The 18,971-nt window shown below is 45.9% G+C and overlaps 1 protein-coding gene and 1 long non-coding RNA gene across 2 annotated transcripts in view; one reads left to right on the top strand and one right to left on the bottom strand.

Annotated features, from left to right (window-relative positions):
• Nucleotides 1–4,165: 4,165 nt before the first annotated feature.
• CBLN1 (cerebellin 1 precursor) lies at nt 4,166–8,410 on the bottom strand. The gene is made up of 3 exons (XM_084645096.1): nt 7,777–8,410; nt 7,108–7,227; nt 4,166–5,633 (listed from the first exon to the last, which is right to left on the bottom strand). Exons 1-3 carry the CDS (start codon nt 8,032–8,034, stop codon nt 5,436–5,438), a joined length of 576 nt encoding a protein of 191 aa, XP_084501222.1. The 5' UTR covers nt 8,035–8,410; the 3' UTR covers nt 4,166–5,435.
• Nucleotides 8,411–8,569: 159 nt separating this feature from the next.
• LOC311529208 overlaps nt 8,570–18,971 on the top strand; it is a 68,181-nt gene continuing 57,779 nt past the window's right edge. Inside the window, exon 1 of the long non-coding RNA XR_014713791.1 lies at nt 8,570–8,632. This is a non-coding gene — a long non-coding RNA (uncharacterized lncRNA). The remainder of the gene's footprint in view (nt 8,633–18,971) is intronic.

Genomic DNA, 18,971 nt, shown 5'->3' with positions numbered 1-18,971 from the left:
AGGAGCCTAAATACCGTTATGGATCTGGACCGATCTGCCTTTTCTTTATCATTCAAAATGCAATTGCTATGGCATGAGCAGATGGAGAATTATAAGTACGTGTGAGGGTGTATGTATGGTGATAGTAGTTTGGAGAGTAGCTAGTATGTCCTGAGGACTCTGACCTAGAATCTGGTTTCTAGCCCTACTAACCAGTAGGTGGGATTCACAAAGATATTTATGGGCCTAACTCCCATTGACTTTGTGATGAAACGCAAAACACATAATAAGTCAATCCTCCTGCCAAGGCAGGAGTGTTCCCATAGTATATGGTCTAGTGTTTTAAAGGGCCATTTTCCACTTGACAGCTAGTCAATTAAAAGAGAGAGAGAGAATTTCAAGTAGTTTCAGGTACTATAGTTGATTTCACAGTCACATTTATTTAAAATGCTTTGCTCTCCCTTGCTACAGTGTGAGAGGCGAGGCCCGCCACACACAGCAGGGAAAAGTTGCCAGACTGTGTAGGGCAAAGTCTGAGCTGTCTATACAAAAAGTGTAGTCAAATGCACAAGGTAAACAATCAACATTAGGGACAAACAAATCTCTGTTCTCTTTCAGCTCTACTCTTCTTCGGGGGTTACTTTTACCCACAGGAACTAAAAATATGTCCAGGCAGAACTGTGATCTGTAGGTCTTAGGCTACGGTGCTGCCCATCCCTAGCCTTGGAGGAATATTCCACAGCCTAATGTCTGTGAAGAAGAACAGTTGGGTTTAGGCCGGGAGCCTGTCTCCATTGAAATGGATGTCAGAATCCCCAGTGACTTCAGCGGCCCAGGCTAGAGTTTTTTTAGGGCTGGATCCAACTCCTGTTGAACTCAATGTGATCATTGAAAGGATTTTTCTTTTACAGTCTAGGTTGTAAGGTAAAGCTTTTGGAAAGTATTATCATTGTATTACTCTGAAATGCAATCTCTTAGATTCAGAATATCGGATTTAAGAAACCTAGCATGAGAAATTGGTAAAAAGATCCAACGTTTTACAAAATCAAAATAGTAAAGATATGGATCCCATGCTGGCCTTCACATAGCACCTCAGCCTTGATCTTACTCCATACTTTGGGCAGATGCACTTTTCTGAGGATGCAGTGTCGCCGTTTTTCTTCTCAGTTCCATGTTCCTTGAGCTGATCCATTGAGTAAGTTTCAAAGAGTGCTTCTAAGCTCCTTGTTCTCGTCTCCACTACATCCATTAAAAGCTAATCAGAGAAAATAATATGCCTATACCCACCCCGCTCTTTAATAAGTTACATCCATATCACACCAGTACACGTCGTCGCAATCAAATACCATAAATTCCAGCCCCAGAAATGTAATGAGACTAAAATATGATGCAAAATGGAGCGAGCCAATATGCTGGAATGAGCTCAGATTTTTATATTTTAGTCTTTTCCAGAAACTCTGATATTCCAGCCAACTCACAAGCCCTACAAAAGGGCGTTCTGGGAAAATCTCACATCAACCTTTTGAAAATAGGGTCTGCTACTCGCCTTCCGTTATTGCCAAGCTAAAATACCTACAACGATCCATTCGAAAGGAAGGAAAGAAAAAAGCCCAGACTATGTTACAGATGCCTGATCCAGCAGCCAGGAACGTTTTCCCGTGATCATGCCAGGGAACTAGAGAGTCAATATTAGGAGTTTGTGGTCCCAGTGCCCATAAACATCAGCATGCCACCTTATAACGTGGGGCTGCCAATCAGCTCTGAGAGCTGCTGCTCTGTGGCCGCAGCTCGGGGCTCAGGTGGGTTGCGGAGTCCCACTACGGTGCGTGTGTGTTTGCTCGGCTCGTTGCACAACGGCCACTCGTTGGCTTAGAAAGGTTTCCAGAATCCAGACTAGCCCAGAGTCCTGCCTCCTCCCCTCCTCTCTTTGTGCTACCTTCCCTTCCACTGAGTCCATTCTCATCAGCCGCTGCAAGGGATTCCTTCCGCGGCACGGGCCCAGTAAGCATTCCTTGTAGCATAGCACCCCTGGATACATAAGACGTGCTGAGCTCGTGTGTTGCTTAACGGGGACTAATAAAAGTATCATCATTCCGAGCCCGCCTAATGAATGTCCGTGCAATCTCCAGGAGGGGGCTCACTGTGCAGGGGAGCTGTGGGGCTCATGGCACGGAAACTGACTGAGCAAGACTTTTCCGGGCAGCAACCAGGGAGTTTTTAATGGCAGAAGCTCGGTGATTTGCTGCATTCGGGGGAAATACCATTTCCCACTGTGCAATATGAACGCGACTCTCACGACCAGGGAAAACTGTCATGGGAAGACGGCGATTTATGTTCTTCGAGTAAAACAGCAGCTTCAGCCTTTGCCTGTGTGGAGTTTTATGGGAGAAGCACATATGAGCTACAGGACCGGCTCCTTTAGTCTTTACACAACCAAAACCCATACGGCGTCTGAGTGTCGGCTGCAGGATCAGGCCTGTAATTTAATCCGGAATGTCTGCGATTTTTGCCTTGTCTTCCCTGTTGATCATCTAGCCTAAAGTGGAGAGGTCGCTGCTGGAAGACTCCAATGAGGAACCCCCTCTCCTCTCACAAGGGGTGAAGGAGCCGCTACTGTTGGCCATGGAGTCAGGTGTTGACGTAAAACCTGGAGACTCGAGTCCATGATTTATCTGTAGCCCAAGTGAAGTAAAAGAAAGGCTGAGGGGGTGATCGGAGGCGTAGGAAAATCACAAGCAAGACGCATGGATGTAAAGGGGGAGGGGACGCTTCTAGGGTCCTCCTGTATCAAAAAAAAGGGTACTAACCACCAGCCTAAGGCGTGGAATGGAAAGGGGAGAGCAAGTGGGCAGGGAAACAGTTAAAAGCTTCTGGGGAAAGCAATAAAGTGTGTTTCATAAAGACAGGCGTGTGGAGCCCCCCACCACAGAGAGACAGAACGGTTTGGTGCAAATTATAACTCAAAGTGAAAACAACCCCACTGCCTTCCATCATGAACCCTTCCTCATAAATTTCAATTGTTCCCTTCTGTGGCTCCTTGCCAGGGGCTGCTGATGCCAGGAATCTGGATGGGTTTATAATGAAGTGCTTGTGGCAGCTTTCCCCTATACCACAGGATGAAAACCAGCCAGTTTCTTTGTCTCTCTCAGGCTAGGGATGTTCATCATTTCTATAACACGTGGTGAGGAGGGGGAGGGAGCGGAGAGGAAGGGCCGGGGTGTCCTCGATGGTCACTCGCTGGCTCAGAAGGAGTCTGTAAAGTGGATAATCTCAGCAGAACGTTGCAACATCCCGGACAACTGAACCGATTTCTGCACCTACTCCAGCCAAGTCTTACCCGTGCAATTTCTAGCGTCCAGTCGATCGTTCTAAACCCTTGTGTCTTGGGCCTTCCTTTCTGCCATACAGTACCTGGACAGAAGCGATAGCCTGTGCACAATTAATAAACATCGGCACTAGAACCCAGGCGTCCGGCGGGAGAAAGACCCTTTTAGTTCTTTGCACCCCCAGAGAAAATAAACCCTGGTGCTGTCAGGTAGTTGATGATTTGTTTTATTTGAAAATAAAAGCCCTACAGATATCTCACTCAAATTCCGAAAGCAAATTGACCGTCTGTCTAATCTATCTATCCACCCCTTCAGTTTTACTTGGCAGGATCTCGAGTATAAACGAACGTGCTCTCCTTACTAGGAGAAGGTACATTTGTCAGTTGTACTAAAGACCTCCATAAAAACTATCAAACTCAAAATAAGCGAGTGGCCTGGACTTTAGGAAGGTTTTACAGAGTCCCCACCCGCTCTATGAAACTATTACCAAGACAGAAACTATGAATAAATTGTTGCTTATTATGCTAGTATTAATTTTCCCCCCAGGAGCTAATTAAATTCCTTCCTGGAACCCAGGGCTGAACAACAACAACAAAAGCCTAAGATTTTAACTGTGTAGCAGCCAACCCCATATTAGCTTGTCCTGGAGAAAGATCTTTTTATATTCAGTGCGTAGCCTGAGTTAATATTATTATATCCAAGATCTGCACCCTCTCATCACAGAATCAAACTGACGTGGATAGTCCTCCAGTCAAAAAAGGTCCATTTGTTTATTACACTGGTTTATTTCACATTAGGTTTAGATACAATCAAAATCCTTTACGTACCTTTTTAATAAAAGTAGTATTCTCTTTGAGGACTGCAAAATTATAACATTTACATCTTTCAAAGACTGTAAACAAAATAATACTAGCAAATAAATAATACTAGCATCGAAGTATACATTGTTAGATTTTTAGACGGCTGTATAAAATGAGATTTGATTTATAGAATATAATACAGACAATGGTATAAACAATACAGATCTAAGATTCTGTGGGCGACTTCTCAGCGATAGCTGAGTTTGGTTTTCATTTTTCATCTTTGGGGTACTTAATCACTCGGGCGATCTGAACCACAGAGTTTAAATTGCGTTTGGTTGATGATGATCTGCTGAAATTAACTCTTTTAATACAATTTAAAATAGCGCATAACACATCGAGGATACAGCGCTAGAGGCGGGAAAAAAGGGGAAATTTTAACAAGCTTTAAAATTACATTTTGCTTCACTTATTGTCCAGATCATCACCATTACAAGTGTTTGAGCCTGCAGCTTCTTAAACTTTTTCTAAGTCTGAGAAGGGGCTAATAATTCCATTGAGAGAACTTATTTTCTGTTTAAGAATAATAAAAGCCCATTTAAACTTTATTGAATTAAAGCAAAAATTAATTTTCGATATTCACGCATATATTACAGAATAAAAGTAAAAGTTCAATATAATTCCTGGAGTTTAGTTGGGCCACATTTTACAAGAGCTAGACAAGCATCAAAACATTTAGCAGCCTTAAATTCCACAATCACTCAGAATTACATAGAAATATTGAAATACTCTGGTCAGCCTCCACTGTGAATAGTTCTTCATGTATAAATTTCTCTCTTTTTTTTTAAACTTTTGTCAGCCAGTATACAGCGAGATTTGCAATTTATCTTTCATCATGGCAACTATGTACTCAAAAATACTTTTTTAAATGTTAAACTCAGATAAAGAGTCAAGAATAACACGTTTTAAAAACAAAACTACCAAATATGAAGAACAGTGTAAATACTGAAGGTAAAATAGTGTGATATGGGAACCACTGGGGAAATTATGGCAAATTACACCAGTGATACACAAATTTTAACTAATTTGGGGTGGAAGGTGGGGAATATAAATGGAGATATGATCAATTACAGTGTCTCCTATCTGTTGGCTGCAACAACAAAAATAATTCTTCAAAGCAGATGTACACAAACCTAAGCAGGATTTAGCTTCTTTAATATTTGAATGTAAAAAGTTTGCTGTCCAAGGCTTTTCATACCCAGCTACAATTTGGGAATTTGTAAGAAATTCTCTGACTTGCTGCTTTCTCTCTGTTCAGATGATAAGTTATTTAAAGAGGGAACACTAGAAATCCAGAGAATGTTGAATACTTCCAGCCTCCCATCAAGTTTCCTCTCTCCAGTTTTAGATAAACTCTGTCTCCTTTCTCCATTTGAATCAGGACTCCATTGCTGGCTGCTTCTCGGGTCACATCTTGGTCCCCTGCAAAGGCGGAAATCACTGGCCACCCATTTAGCATCAAACTCACCTAAAGAGCAAGATAAAACAAAGCCCTCTGTAAATTAACATCAGACAGGGATAACAGCCAGGGCTTTATAACTGCTCCCAGGCTCACCTAGCAGGCAAAACAGTCGCTCTATTATTTTTGTCACATGAAACTCTGGATATTTTTTGAAAAGAAATATAAATCTAATATCAGCTAGGGTACACATTCTAAAGAAAGGGGATCTTTTACTGCTGCTTTGGATTGACAGCCTACATCAAAACACACCATCCATATGAAATAGGACATTGATTCTGATTTGAACAATTTCAATAGGATGCTTTTGCTTGAAGGGTATGAAGAGGTCTGTCCCTACTTAGTGAAAGATGGCTTTATGTGAAACCTCAAAAGGGGAGGAAGAGAAGTGCCACTGCAGCTACAGCCAATGCCTCTGGAGTATATTCAGAAGGTAGTTTTCCTTTGTTAGGCAGCAAAAACAATGTACCACCACAGAGTCAATAAGCACGGTACACCTCACATGAATAATGTACTACATGCCGAATCTGCTCCTGCATAAAAAATTACATGGTGTGAATACATATACACACACAATAATTTGCTCTGTACATATATAAACTGTAATTTGCCATTTAGATTATATTCAGCAGGTATTGTATAACAGTATAAATGTATAAACCATATACAATACACACACATTCAGCAACAGATCTGCTGTATCAAGATTAGATGCTTTAGTCCCCAGCCTTCTACATCATCGGTTAAACCTTGTACAATTACCAAATGTTAAAAAATCCCTGTTCCATACACCTTGTCAAACCGGAGAGAGAGAGACTGATTTTAACCTAATAATTATATCATTTTTCCACGTCTTTTTTTTTAAGAGTTTAATAATTTGGGTCAAAGATAAATTGCATTTACTCGCACAATGTTTAGGTTTTCTTGGAGATTAGTCGTTCGCGGGTAGGCCTTGCGTTACACGGCCAGCAGGAATAGGAAACGCAGGAATTGCTTGGACTAGTAAACGCTCATTTTGGGTGTTTCATTTGTCTCCGGTATATGCTCAGCCATCCTAGGACAAACAATGCGCCAGAGGGGGTCACGGCAAGGCCCGAGACGGGTTAGAGCAGATTTCACAATACTCTCCTATTTGAAAATATTGCTAGGGAAAGTTCACACTTTCTGTTTAAAACGCCTCCTCCCAACCTCATGATATAAAGCATCAATATATTACCACACAACAGGAGAGCTCCTAAATAGCCACCCCTGATTAAAGAAACGCTGTCTAGCCCCTTGATTTCCCCCTTCCCTCTGAATTTTCTTGGGTTACTGACATGAAACGCTCCACACCTGACGCTGCCAAGTCCCACAAGATAAATTCACCAGCTCTAGCTCAACCACGCCGAAAGAAGTTTGGGGCCCTTTCTGGAGCCGGGGACCAGTGCTCCTAACCCAAACCGAACCGCCCAGCGAGCAAAGGCAGAAAGGAGCGGAGTCTGACCTGGATGGTTTGCCTGTTGTACACCTTCACCACGTGAAAATTAAAACTGTAAATCCCTTTCCTGGGCGATATAAAAGTGCTTCTTTCCGAGTCGAAGTTGCTTCCGATATTCACTAGCACCTGCAATGGAAACGGGGACATCAGCATCACAGGGGGGGAGCGGAGGGACCCGCAGGGGCGTGTGCTAGGGCACCGGGCTGGGCTTCCCCGGCTCAGCATCCGGAGCTGTCCTGCCCACCCCCCGCAGCTGTGCACCGGCTCCCCCGGGACAGGGCTCGCAAGCTCCCTGCCCGCGCCTCGCTGGGTCGCAGCCCCCGCCGCTGCTGCCTGCCCCCCCCCTTTGTGCTGCGCTGGAAAGTTTCCGCGCCGGGGTGTTAACGGGCTTTTCCGCGGAGCGGCTCCCCTCGTGGGGAACAGCTGGATGCGGCCACTCGCCCGCCCGCCGGTTAACTCGGCCGCCGGGCTCTGGCGCAGGGCTGCGGGACGCGGCCAGGGCAGGACCGTGCCTTTCTCCTCAAGCCACCACTCCGCCATCTATCCCCTCCCGCAACCCAGCCAACGACTGCCCCACAGACCCCCCCCCCTCCACCCCGCTCCGGCCACCGCCTCTCCCCGCTGCCCGCCTCTCCGACCCCCGGGCAGCCTCCGCCCGGGCGCTCCCCGCGCTACCTGGTCGAAGTAAATGAGCATGGTCCGGTTGCTCATCTCCGAGGGCTCGTGGTTGGTGCTGCGGATGGCGGAGAACGCCACCTTGGCGCTGCCCGAGCGCACCGAGATGCCCAGCGCCGTGCCCGTGGGGTCCGAGGTGGGGTTGGAGTCGCACACCACCAGGCACTTGCCCTCCAGCACGATGGGCTCCGTCTCGTTCTGCCCGCACGCCAGCCGGGCCAGCCACGCCACGCCGAGGAAGAGCTCCAGCCGCAGCATCGCGCCGCGCGCTACCCCGCAAAAAGACACGGAGGCTCGGCTGCAAGCCCAGGCGCCGCTCGCGGCTGCCGCGCCCCCCTTCTACAGCGCCAGCGGCAAATCCAGCGTCCCGGGTGGTTTGCGAACCCGGCTCCCTCCCGCTCGCCGCCCCCCTGCGCTCGGGCCAGCCCTGCCCCGGGCGGCTCCCCTCGCCCTCTACGCCAGAGCCGGGGGGGAAGCCCCGCGGCGCGTGGGAAGCGGCCCCTGAGCAGGCACCCGAGCAGCCCGAGACATAGCGCGGCGCTCCCCGCCAGCCCCGCCGCTCGCAAGGACGGATGTGGCCAATCGCCCCGCCGCGGCCGGGGAACACAAAGGCGCCGCGCGCCGCTCCCCGCGCCGCCCCGCCGGCCCCGGCGTCAGCGCGCCCCGGCCCCGCCCCCTGGCCAACCCGCGGCGGGCGCTCGCCCGGCCCGCCAATGGGCGGCCAGTCCGTCTCTTGCCACCTGACGCCCGGGCTTTTGTTATTAGGTGCGAGAGGCAGGTGCGGACCCGCAGCCGGGACTCGCCCAAGTCTGGAAGGGGAGCGCGGACCCGCCGCCGCCGCCGGCCCCCGGGACAGGTAGGGGCGGGAGGAGCCCGAGCGGCCGGCGCAGGGGCAGGACTTTGGGCCGCTGTGAGCTGAAGGCAGCGGGCGGCGAGGCCCGGGCCAGCGCCCGGGGAGCGGCAGGTGCGGGCGGGCTCCGGGCCAGGGAGCGGCTCCGCAGTCAGGCTCGCTCCCTGCGGTGCCCCGCTGGCCGCGTCCAGATGCGCCCCCCCGCCCCGGCCCCTTGCGCCTCGTGGCACGTGCGCCCCCGCCTGCGGGGGAGCCTGCGGCGGCGGCTCGGCTGGAGGCTGCTTGCAAAGGAGAGGGGGTGGCTCGGCTGCGGCCCGTGAGCCCAGAGCGCTGGGGGGTAGAGCAAGGGGTTGGGTGGGCAGGGGGAGGCTGTGTGCGCAGGTCGGTGGAAGTCAGGTGTAGCCTGGTGGTGCGCTCACTTGCAGCGGTGTAAATCCGGACGAAGCCACTGAAATGGGTGACGCTATTCCGGATTGTGCAGGGGCAGTGTGCACGGAGGAGGAGGCGCAGCTCAGCTGCAGGTTGTGTGGCCCATGTTCATCCTTAGTGGCATTCCCGGGTTCTGAGCGGGTTGCACCGGGGAGGAACGGGGCTGTGCGCGCCAAGGGGGAGGGCGCGGTGCGTGTGCCTGGGGCGAAGGCACGGTGCAGTCCAGGTCGAGCCTGGCGGTGCAGGCATGTACAGGCGTCCCTCTCTTTCATTTCCTGGAAAGCTGGCGGGGAGTGTTTCTGGGGTCCCTTGTGGGGTTGGTTGGTTTGGCTCTTTGCTCTCTTCAGCTCCTCCTTTGCCGCCGCACGTTCTGCCCCAGAGGGCAGCAGCTAGAAGCTCGGAGGCACTGGAAAAGTTGCAGCTACTTCCCCAGTAGCAGCGTCCTCCTAGCTGAGATTCCATCTGTATCCCCGGGCAGATGGCCCCTCGGCTGAGTGGCTTCTGCACTGGTGCTGTGTGGGGTTCAAGACTAGGTGCTTCAGTGACACACAAGTAGGTCCACCGACTTCTTTGTTACTACGGGTAAGTAAGGAAAGCAGGCGTTGGCCCAGGACATTGCGCTGGGAGCGGTAGGTGTAGTAGGGGAAGCTCAGACACCTCCCATAGGCTATAAGAGGTGGTTATAGTTGTGTTTAAAGTAAAATCTTTCCAAACCCAGCTCTAAGGAGCTGACCTTTTAATGCTATTTTAAAGGTTAGCTGTTCAGGTGTCAAAAGTTTTAGTAGGGCCCAGGTTCCTTCACACTCTCCGAAAGGCAGTGCAAGGATCAGCACTGCCCCATGAAATCAGCTAAATGGATTTAAAAAAAACAGAACAGAAATAGCATCAACTTCAGTTTCCTGAACTGTGGTTGAAATTTGGCCTTTTTAAAAGATCCTCTCTGTAGCAATCAGAGCAAAGGGCTGGGATCCCAGGAGACCCAGTTCCTAGCTCCTTTGATTTCTTAGTGTCAGCCCTGTAAAAAGTATGGGGGAGGAACAGGATTTTACTAACAACAGATGCAGTATCTCCGTTGAGCCTTACTGAACAAGAAACTTTAAAAGCATATTAAGGCTTTCAGGGTTTTCAATCTATTGTACTGCTCAGGAAATGGATCTTAAGGAGGCTTGCAGTGGCATCTATGTTGTTGCCTTTGGATGCTTCAATTCCCTACCCCTTGGGGTAGCACTAATGTGGAGCATATATTTAGTACTATTCAGTAAGATCAAATGTTTGTCTCTCTAGCTGGGCATGTTACCACTATCCATTTTGGATGGGGTAGCGTAACACTGCAATCTGAAGCTGCAAAAGAAAAGCATTTACTGATGAAGTGCTGGAAGTGAATAATCAGACCAAGAGATTTCGTTACCTGTCTGACCGTGCTATCAGATTGGTTTTCAAAACTGATTCGATATTCCCAGGTAATTCCTTGAGTGGAATTTCATAGCAAGACTCACCTGTGCTCTTGTAATATTTGATGCCATTGTCCAAAAAAAAAAAATAATAAAGCCCCCATGCAGGTCATTATGAGTTTCTGTAACTACTGATTTTAAATCACTTCATTTTTGAAGCCATAATTGTGAAGTCTTATGTTATATATAAAGATCAGATCCTGTAAAAACACACACACAATTTTACTCACATGACTAGCTCTGTTGATGCTAATGTCAGTACTTATATATGAATAACTGCTTACAGTATTGAAGCCTAAGGTTGGAATAGGGCTTGGTTTAAGGGCAAAGGGACATAGATGGCAACCTATGGCATCATACTGCAGGGGGCACCAAAGTACCCCAAACTCTTTTACAGAAAGTGGGAAGAGGAACAGCATGGCATCCTCCAAAGTGTTGGCTCAGGGGTATAAAACGGAAAGAGAAAACACACAGAAAGGAGGCGGGGGAATAATAAAATGGAGTGGAGACAAAAAACAAAACAACCTCCCCTCCCCCCCCAAACATACCACCTTGAAGACAGAAAATAGAATAAAAGAGCTAGAACAATGTTAAGTTTTACATGCCAGCCTATGCTTTTGGGGAAGCCTTCAAGTAAGAGATTTATAGGTTTATTTCTTTAATTTAAATATATTGCCAGTGTTGTTGACCCTCTTGACTGGGATTGGAAGTTGGGAAGCCAACTTTTTTCTCTAAGGTGCCAGCATGCTTGAAGCTGTGACTCACCTATTGGCATCAACAGAAACCGAGGCAAGCGCCATGCATTTCATAGGACACTCATGCCTTGTCCCACCTTCCTAGACTGCTGGTGAAATGTCGTGGTGAAATTAAGACTTGATGGATAACCTTAAGTTCCCAACTTTGTAACAAGAAAAGGAGTACTTGTGGCACCTTAGACTAACCAATTTATTTGAGCATGAGCTTTCGTGAGCTACAGCTCACTTCATTGGATGCATACCGTGGAAACTGCAGCAGACTTTATATACACACAGAGAATATGAAACAATACCTCCTCCCACCCCACTGTCCTGCTGGTAATAGCTTATCTAAAGTGATCATCAAGTTGGGCCATTTCCAGCACAAATCCAGGTTTTCTCACCCTCCACCCCCCCACACAAATTCACTCTCCTGCTGGTGATAGCCCATCCAAAGTATAACTCTCTACACAATGTGCATGATAATCAAGTTGGGCCATTTCCTGCACAAATCCAGGTTCTCACCCCCCCACCCCCATACACACACAAACTCACTCTCCTGCTGGTAATAGCTCATCCAAACTGACCACTCTCCAAGTTTAAACCCACGTTAAACCAGAACATCTGGGGGGGGGGGTAGGAAAAAACAAGGGGAAATAGGCTACCTTGCATAATGACTTAGCCACTCCCAGTCTCTATTTAAGCCTAAATTAATAGTATCCAATTTGCAAATGAATTCCAATTCAGCAGTTTCTTGCTGGAGTCTGGATTTGAAGTTTTTTTTGTTTTAAGATAGCGACCTTCATGTCTGTGATTGCGTGACCAGAGCGATTGAAGTGTTCTCCGACTGGGTTATGAATGTTATAATTCTTGACATCTGATTTGTGTCCATTTATTGTTTTACGTAGAGACTGTCCAGTTTGACCAATGTAAATGGCTGAGGGGCATTGCTGGCACATGATGGCATATATCACATTGGTGGATGTGCAGGTGAACGAGCCTCTGATAGTGTGGCTGATGTTATTAGGCCCTGTGATGGTGTCCCCTGAATAGATACGTGGGCACAGTTGGCAACGGGCTTTGTTGCAAGGATAAGTTCCTGGGTTAGTGGTTCTGTTGTGTGGTATGTGGTTGTTGGTGAGTATTTGCTTCAGGTTGCGGCGCTGTCTGTAGGCAAGGACTGGCCTGTCTCCCAAGATTTGTGAGAGTGTTGGGTCATCCTTTAGAATAGGTTGTAGATCCTTAATAATGCGTTGGAGGGGTTTTAGTTGGGGGCTGAAGGTGACGGCTAGTGGCGTTCTGTTATTTTCTTTTAATGTAACACCTATCTATAGATCTCCCTCTTAATTTAGCACTTAGTGGGGGACTGGATGCCTCATTTGTAGCTCACCAATTTGAGTGCAGCCCAGATCAGAAGGGATTACAAGTTGTTTCCATCTAAAGGATGTCTGGTGGCTCTTATGAGATGAGCTGGTGGATCTCCATTCCTGGTCCCACATCACAAATTCACCATCAAGCTTTGCACTAATTAGCAGACTCAGCAGAGGGCCAAGAACTGCACAGGGCATGGAAAGTAAATGACCCCGTTACTCTTAGCTGAAATCCTTCCCTCCAAGTCGAGGTGAGGCAAGTGTGCGTGGGAAATTTGCCTTGGTGCTGCATCATTCACAGGTCTTTTGGTCTGATACCTTTCACAAGCACTATAGCAACACACTTTCTTAAGATGAAGCTTTGCTTATATGCAAATCAAATATGCAAATTAGTTCATGGCATAATTTGCATAACATGTTACATGGAGTTGCCCAAAACTTGGTAGCTATATTGAAAATCTGTGTGTGGACATAGGATTCCGGCTCTTACTGAATATGAAAGAGGTCAGCTCAGCAGGAAGACAGTAAGCAATGAGATGTAAATACATGTATTAATTAGTGTTCCCAGTTTGTGAATCTTACTCAACACTTGCAAATGCAGAAGTTTACAGAGGTTCAGGAAATAGATTAATTCATCTGTCTGCAAAACACCAATGGCCATTGCCCTCTTATGTCATTTGCAGATCTAACGGCACCAAAAGCTGTATCTGCGGGGGATGGTGTCAAGGTAGTGGCAAACCATTACTGACCTGAAGCTGAGGTATCCTTCAGAGAAATCACGTCTTTTAAAAATCATGCTTTTGAGAACAAAGTAAAAGCGTGGTGTGTTGTATGGTATCTGCTCAGGAGCAGGTTTTGGAGGAAGAGCTGCTGGTTGCAAGTTTATAGAACATCTACAATTCCTCCCCCCCCTTCCCCCGCAATTTTAAAACACTTTGAAAATCATTTGGAAAAATATATTTTGAAACTGACTGATCCTCTTTGAGTTTCTGAAGAACCACTTCAAGAGCGATTACTGTACCACTCACGCTCTGAGTGACTTGTTTACTTTATTCAATAAGAATACAAAAGGCCCCAAAATACCATGTTTGACTCTTTAGTGGTGAGTTTAATGCTCATTGAAGGTACTAGACTGATATCTCTAGAAACAAAAATTTGGTCTAGCTGCAAAGCAGGTTAATCATGAATAGCAGCAATGCAAGCTTCCCTTCATCACAGAGCCTAAATCCTGACCTAGAAAGATCAACTTCAGTGGCTGAGAAGGTAGTTCACTCTCCATAGATATTCAACTTAAGCTTCACCACAGACATGGCCTACAAGAGGCCAAATTTGGGGGGGGTTGTTTTTTGTTCCCCCTCCCCAACAAGTACAAATGTCCACCATGAATCCTTATTTTTGCCTTCAAACTTGAGTAATTTATCAACAGTTTAGCTATGAATGAAGCTGTCTTTTCAAAGAACATACACTTCCCAATTTGGTCTGTCTTGAGTAAGAACTGCAAAATTTTGTCCATAACTGGATAACTTGTATGAAATTCAGTTTGTTTGCTGCTGTGTTACAAAGGATATATAACCAAAAGCAATTCTTCTGTAAGGTTTGAGAAATCTCAGTCTGATTTGGGATCTGTAACTGTCCATATAAATAGTTTTTCACCCAGAGCATCTGTTGGGGTTTTTGTACAAAATTTTAGAAATATAAGAATTAAATTTAGAGCAAAATGCTCTTGCTGATCCACATTGCGAGCTGTCTATAAGCTTCCCTCATTTTTTGTTATCAGAGACATTTGCATGAAGCTATGATAATTTTGAAGTCATGCTCACTTCCACAGTGAGCAATTATGAAATCTCAATGAACAGATTGACTTCGGCAGGAGAGTACACAGCAGGAGCAGATGAACTGTTCGGGTCCTATCAAGCAGAAATTATCTTCAGCATTCCACGCCCTGTAGAATATGTAAGGCCACAGATGCTCACTGTACAGCAAGTCAGCCTATCCAGGCTGGTGCATAGAGACTGGCACAGACGCCAAAAGGGATTTGCCTTAGGCCAGGCTGATAATTTGGCACAAAGGTGCAATAACTGGGCTTAGCATATGGCCAATAATATGCCTAGCTCATGCGTAGTGCATCCTTTCTTAGGTATGCACCTAAGGATCATGGACAAAGTTACCATCTATGTATGTTCAAAACCTGACTTTCAACATGTGATTTGGTCAAATCAAAACCAAATTTCCTCCAGAACACAGTCTTGCGCTGCTTCATGTTGAGGGATATTTCCACACTTGTTTTCAGACCTCAGCCAGTTTGGTTGAAAAACACTTCAAATTAAGTTAACGCTTAAAAAAAAAAGAGTACTTGTGGCACCTTAGACTAACCAATTTATTTGAGCATAAGCTTTTGTGAGCTACAGCTCACTTCATCGGATGCATGCCGTGGAAACTGTAGCAGACTTTATATATACACAGAGAATATGAAAAAATACCTCCTCCCACCCCACTGTCCAGCTGGTAATAGCTTATCTAAAGTGATCATCAGGTGGGCCATTTCCAGCACAAATCCAGGTTTTCTCACCCTCCACCCCCCCACACAGATTCACTCTCCTGCTGGTGATAGCCCATCCAAAGTGACAACTCTTTACACAATGTGCATGATAATAAAGTTGGGCCATTTCCTGCACAAATCCAGGTTCTCTCACCCTCACCCCCCTCCCAAAAACCACACACACAAACTCACTATCCTGCTGGTAATAGCTCATCCAAAGTGACCATTCTCCCTACAATGTGCGTAATTAAGGTGGGCCATTTCCAGCACAAATCCAGGTTTTCTCACATCCCCCCCACCCCCACCCCCATACACACACAAACTCACTCTCCTGCTGGTAAAACCCCTTCAAAACTGACCACTCTCCAAGTTTAAATCCAAGTTAAACCAGAACATCTGGGGGGGGGGGTAGGAAAAAACAAGAGGAAATAGGCTACCTTGCATAATGACTTAGCCACTCCCAGTCTCTATTTAAGCCTAAATTAATAGTATCCAATTTGCAAATGAATTCCAATTCAGCAGTTTCTTGCTGGAGTCTGGATTTGAAGTTTTTTTGTTTTAAGATAGCGACCTTCATGTCTGTGATTGCGTGACCAGAGCGATTGAAGTGTTCTCCGACTGGGTTATGAATGTTATAATTCTTGACATCTGATTTGTGTCCATTTATTGTTTTACGTAGAGACTGTCCAGTTTGACCAATGTACATGGCAGAGGGGCATTGCTGGCACATGATGGCATATATCACATTGGTGGATGTGCAGGTATACGAGCCTCTGATAGTGTGGCTGATGTTATTAGGCCCTGTGATGGTGTCCCCTGAATAGATATGTGGGCACAATTGGCAACGGGCTTTGTTGCAAGGATAAGTTCCTGGGTTAGTGGTTCTGTTGTGTGGTTGTTGGTGAGTATTTGCTTCAGGTTGCGGCGCTGTCTGTAGGCAAGGACTGGCCTGTCTCCCAAGATTTGTGAGAGTGTTGGGTCATCCTTTAGGATAGGTTGTAGATCCTTAATAATGCGTTGGAGGGGTTTTAGTTGGGGGCTGAAGGTGACGGCTAGTGGCGTTCTGTTATTTTCTTTGTTAGGCCTGTCCTGTAGTAGGTAACTTCTGGGAACTCTTCTGGCTCTATCAATCTGTTTCTTTACTTCTGCAGGTGGGTATTGTAGTTAAAAAAAAATCATTCTTTTCATGTTCAGAAATGTCTGAACAACTTTTTGGTAAGACTTTGGAAGAAGAGTTCACCTTTATGCAAAATTCCAGCATGGAAAATTTCATTTTTAGAGGTGAAAGTTGCAGAAAGTTATGAGCAATTGGAAACAGGAGATTAGAAGTAAAAGTTTTGATGCAGTCATGACGAAAGTGGTGGCCACTATTATAAAACTACAGCGATATTTCAGTATAAAACTATCCAAGTGTAAGTGACATTGGGCTCAACTTTGGCTGTTTTTTTGTTTGTAAAAGTAATGCAATCCAAAAAGAATTGGAAGTAATGGCTGCTGCTACTTTTTATTGGCTGTGTAAAATATACCATGTTTCACTTCTAATCCCTTACTTATCACATTTCAGGGTGGATGTTAAACACTTTCATTTACTTCAATGGGAACAAAGTAGGTCATCTCTGAATGCTTTGAAAACTCTTTCCTTAACAAATAAGCCACCAAGCATAGCTAGTTATGTGGACTGATTTTGCCACCTGTGACAATTGTCTAGCTCTTAAGATATTTTCCAATATTGGGATGAAAGCTCACTTATCAGCTGGTCTGTCTCATGACGGGGTCTCTGCTGCTGGGTTTACTGATGACTTGAGACTTAATGCATGACTTAGCTGCAATGTTAGCATGTCACCCTTTAAGTACAACAAACAAGCAACTTCATAAGTCAATGATGACATTGAACCCGGTTGTTTAAACACGTTCCCATTGTCATAGTGCCTCTGTCAAAAGAGAAGTGCATTGTTACAAAAACTAACTCAAACAGAAAATTAGTAATAAATCAAACTTGTAATGAAATGATTTAATGATATAAAGAAACCAAGTTGCCAACAAATTGTGAGCTAAGAGCAGTGTGTTTTGCAATTCTTATGGCTACAGCTATCCAGGACAGGGTGTCACTCAAAAAATATTTTAAAAAAATACTGCACAAATTACATTGAAATGTCTAGTGATAGAGAGGAGAGAAGGTGTTAGCTATTATTGGTTGGGTTTTTCTCTACTCACAATATTTAAGTGTTGTGTTTACATGCTAAATTAATGGCTTTATTTGAACAGATTTACTATCACATAAGTTTTTGTTTGTTTTCCCCATGTAGCTTAGACAGAGTGGGTTCTCTCCCCCTATTTTTGGCTGTGTTTCAAGGTACATCTCACACAAAGTGGATGCAATAATAATATAGTAACTTAGTGTGTTTTGTCTTGAAGGATCCCAAATTGGTTTACAAATGATGGGTTAAACCTTATAGTCACCCTCCGTGCTGAGAAGCCTGTCACACTGTGCCAAAGGTGGTGAGTGACATTTCCCTGTGCATCTTCCCTCCCCCAGGGGCTGCTGTTCTTGCTGAGGAGTGTTGCCACTTTACTATTCTTCTGCCTCACTCAGTGCAGAGAGGTGGGAGCAGGACTGAGTAAGGCTAGGTGGGAAGGAGACATGTCGGGTATTATGCATTTTGCACTGAGGCACTCAAATACTACTTTGGTGTGGGGGCCATGTAAGTACCTAGATGGATGCACTCACAAGAGCATGGTACAGAAACAACTAAACCAACAAAAAAGTAAGTGTGATAGTAACTGTGAATATTCAGATGCAGAGCTGGCTCCTCTGACCCTAGTTATACTTCAATCTCCAGTCTCTGATACCATCTGGTCTTTTTTCCAGTCCCATATTGCCACTGCCCAGCTGGACCCAGCAGCCTCACATACATCTGCAGTAGCTGGTCCACAACCCACCTCAACCTTGCAAATCTCCTCCTAACCCTTCCTTTCCCTTTCTCCGGCTCACCCCTCCCCCAATCTCCCCTCATCTCCCCTCAGCAGTGACAGTCCAAGATCCCAATTTCCATGTGTTGATGATTCCCTCATTGAGCCTGGTGACTGTTAACACAATACTACTCCCAAGGTGATGTGCCACTTCACCACCACTGTTAGCAACACTGAGGGTGATTAAGGTACATACACAGCACCACAGAAATGCAGCCACCTGAGGGTGTAAAGCAGTAGGTAGACGTACAACCTGAACACAGAACACTCCATCTGTGAAAGGAGGGAGATTCTAGTCTTATGGGAGCTTTTCTCTTTTCCATGTGGAGCTGTGAGTGCCGGCACGTGGGAAACTGTCTGGAACTCAGTTTATCTACCTGAGTCAGCCTTTCTGGGATTTGAAACTATAGCTCCAAGGAATCTGAATGTTTCACACCCAGGGAGTGAATTTTGTGGTGGGGGGGAAGCAGTGGGGGGAAATGATGGAACTGTATGCATGTACCACTCAATACCTGCTCACCTGGTGGCTTCCCCCACAATGGGGAAATCATGAGGGGCTGGGTTGGATCTTCTCATTTTATGGGTGCTTTATGCTAGCACAGCTACACACAGAACAGACTTGACAATCTGATCTTAATGGAATTATTCCTGCATTACATGGACGTGAGAGGAGAATCAGGTGCTAATCAAGGATAAAATAAAAAAAAAGCCATTGTAATTCAGTCTTCAGCTGATATTGATCCCTACAATTTCTGTAAATTCAACTTTTATTTTTTTAACTGTAGAGCAACTCGGCAGCAATTAAAATATTACCAGTAAATGTTCACTACAGAGCCATTCCAATAAACATCC

Source organism: Lepidochelys olivacea, assembly GCF_965140295.1.
Source record: "Lepidochelys olivacea isolate rLepOli2 genome assembly, chromosome: 12".
NCBI classification, from domain to species: domain Eukaryota; kingdom Metazoa; phylum Chordata; order Testudines; family Cheloniidae; genus Lepidochelys; species Lepidochelys olivacea.
Note: the sequence above shows the minus strand (reverse complement) of the source record. Positions and strands in the feature narration are given on the sequence as shown.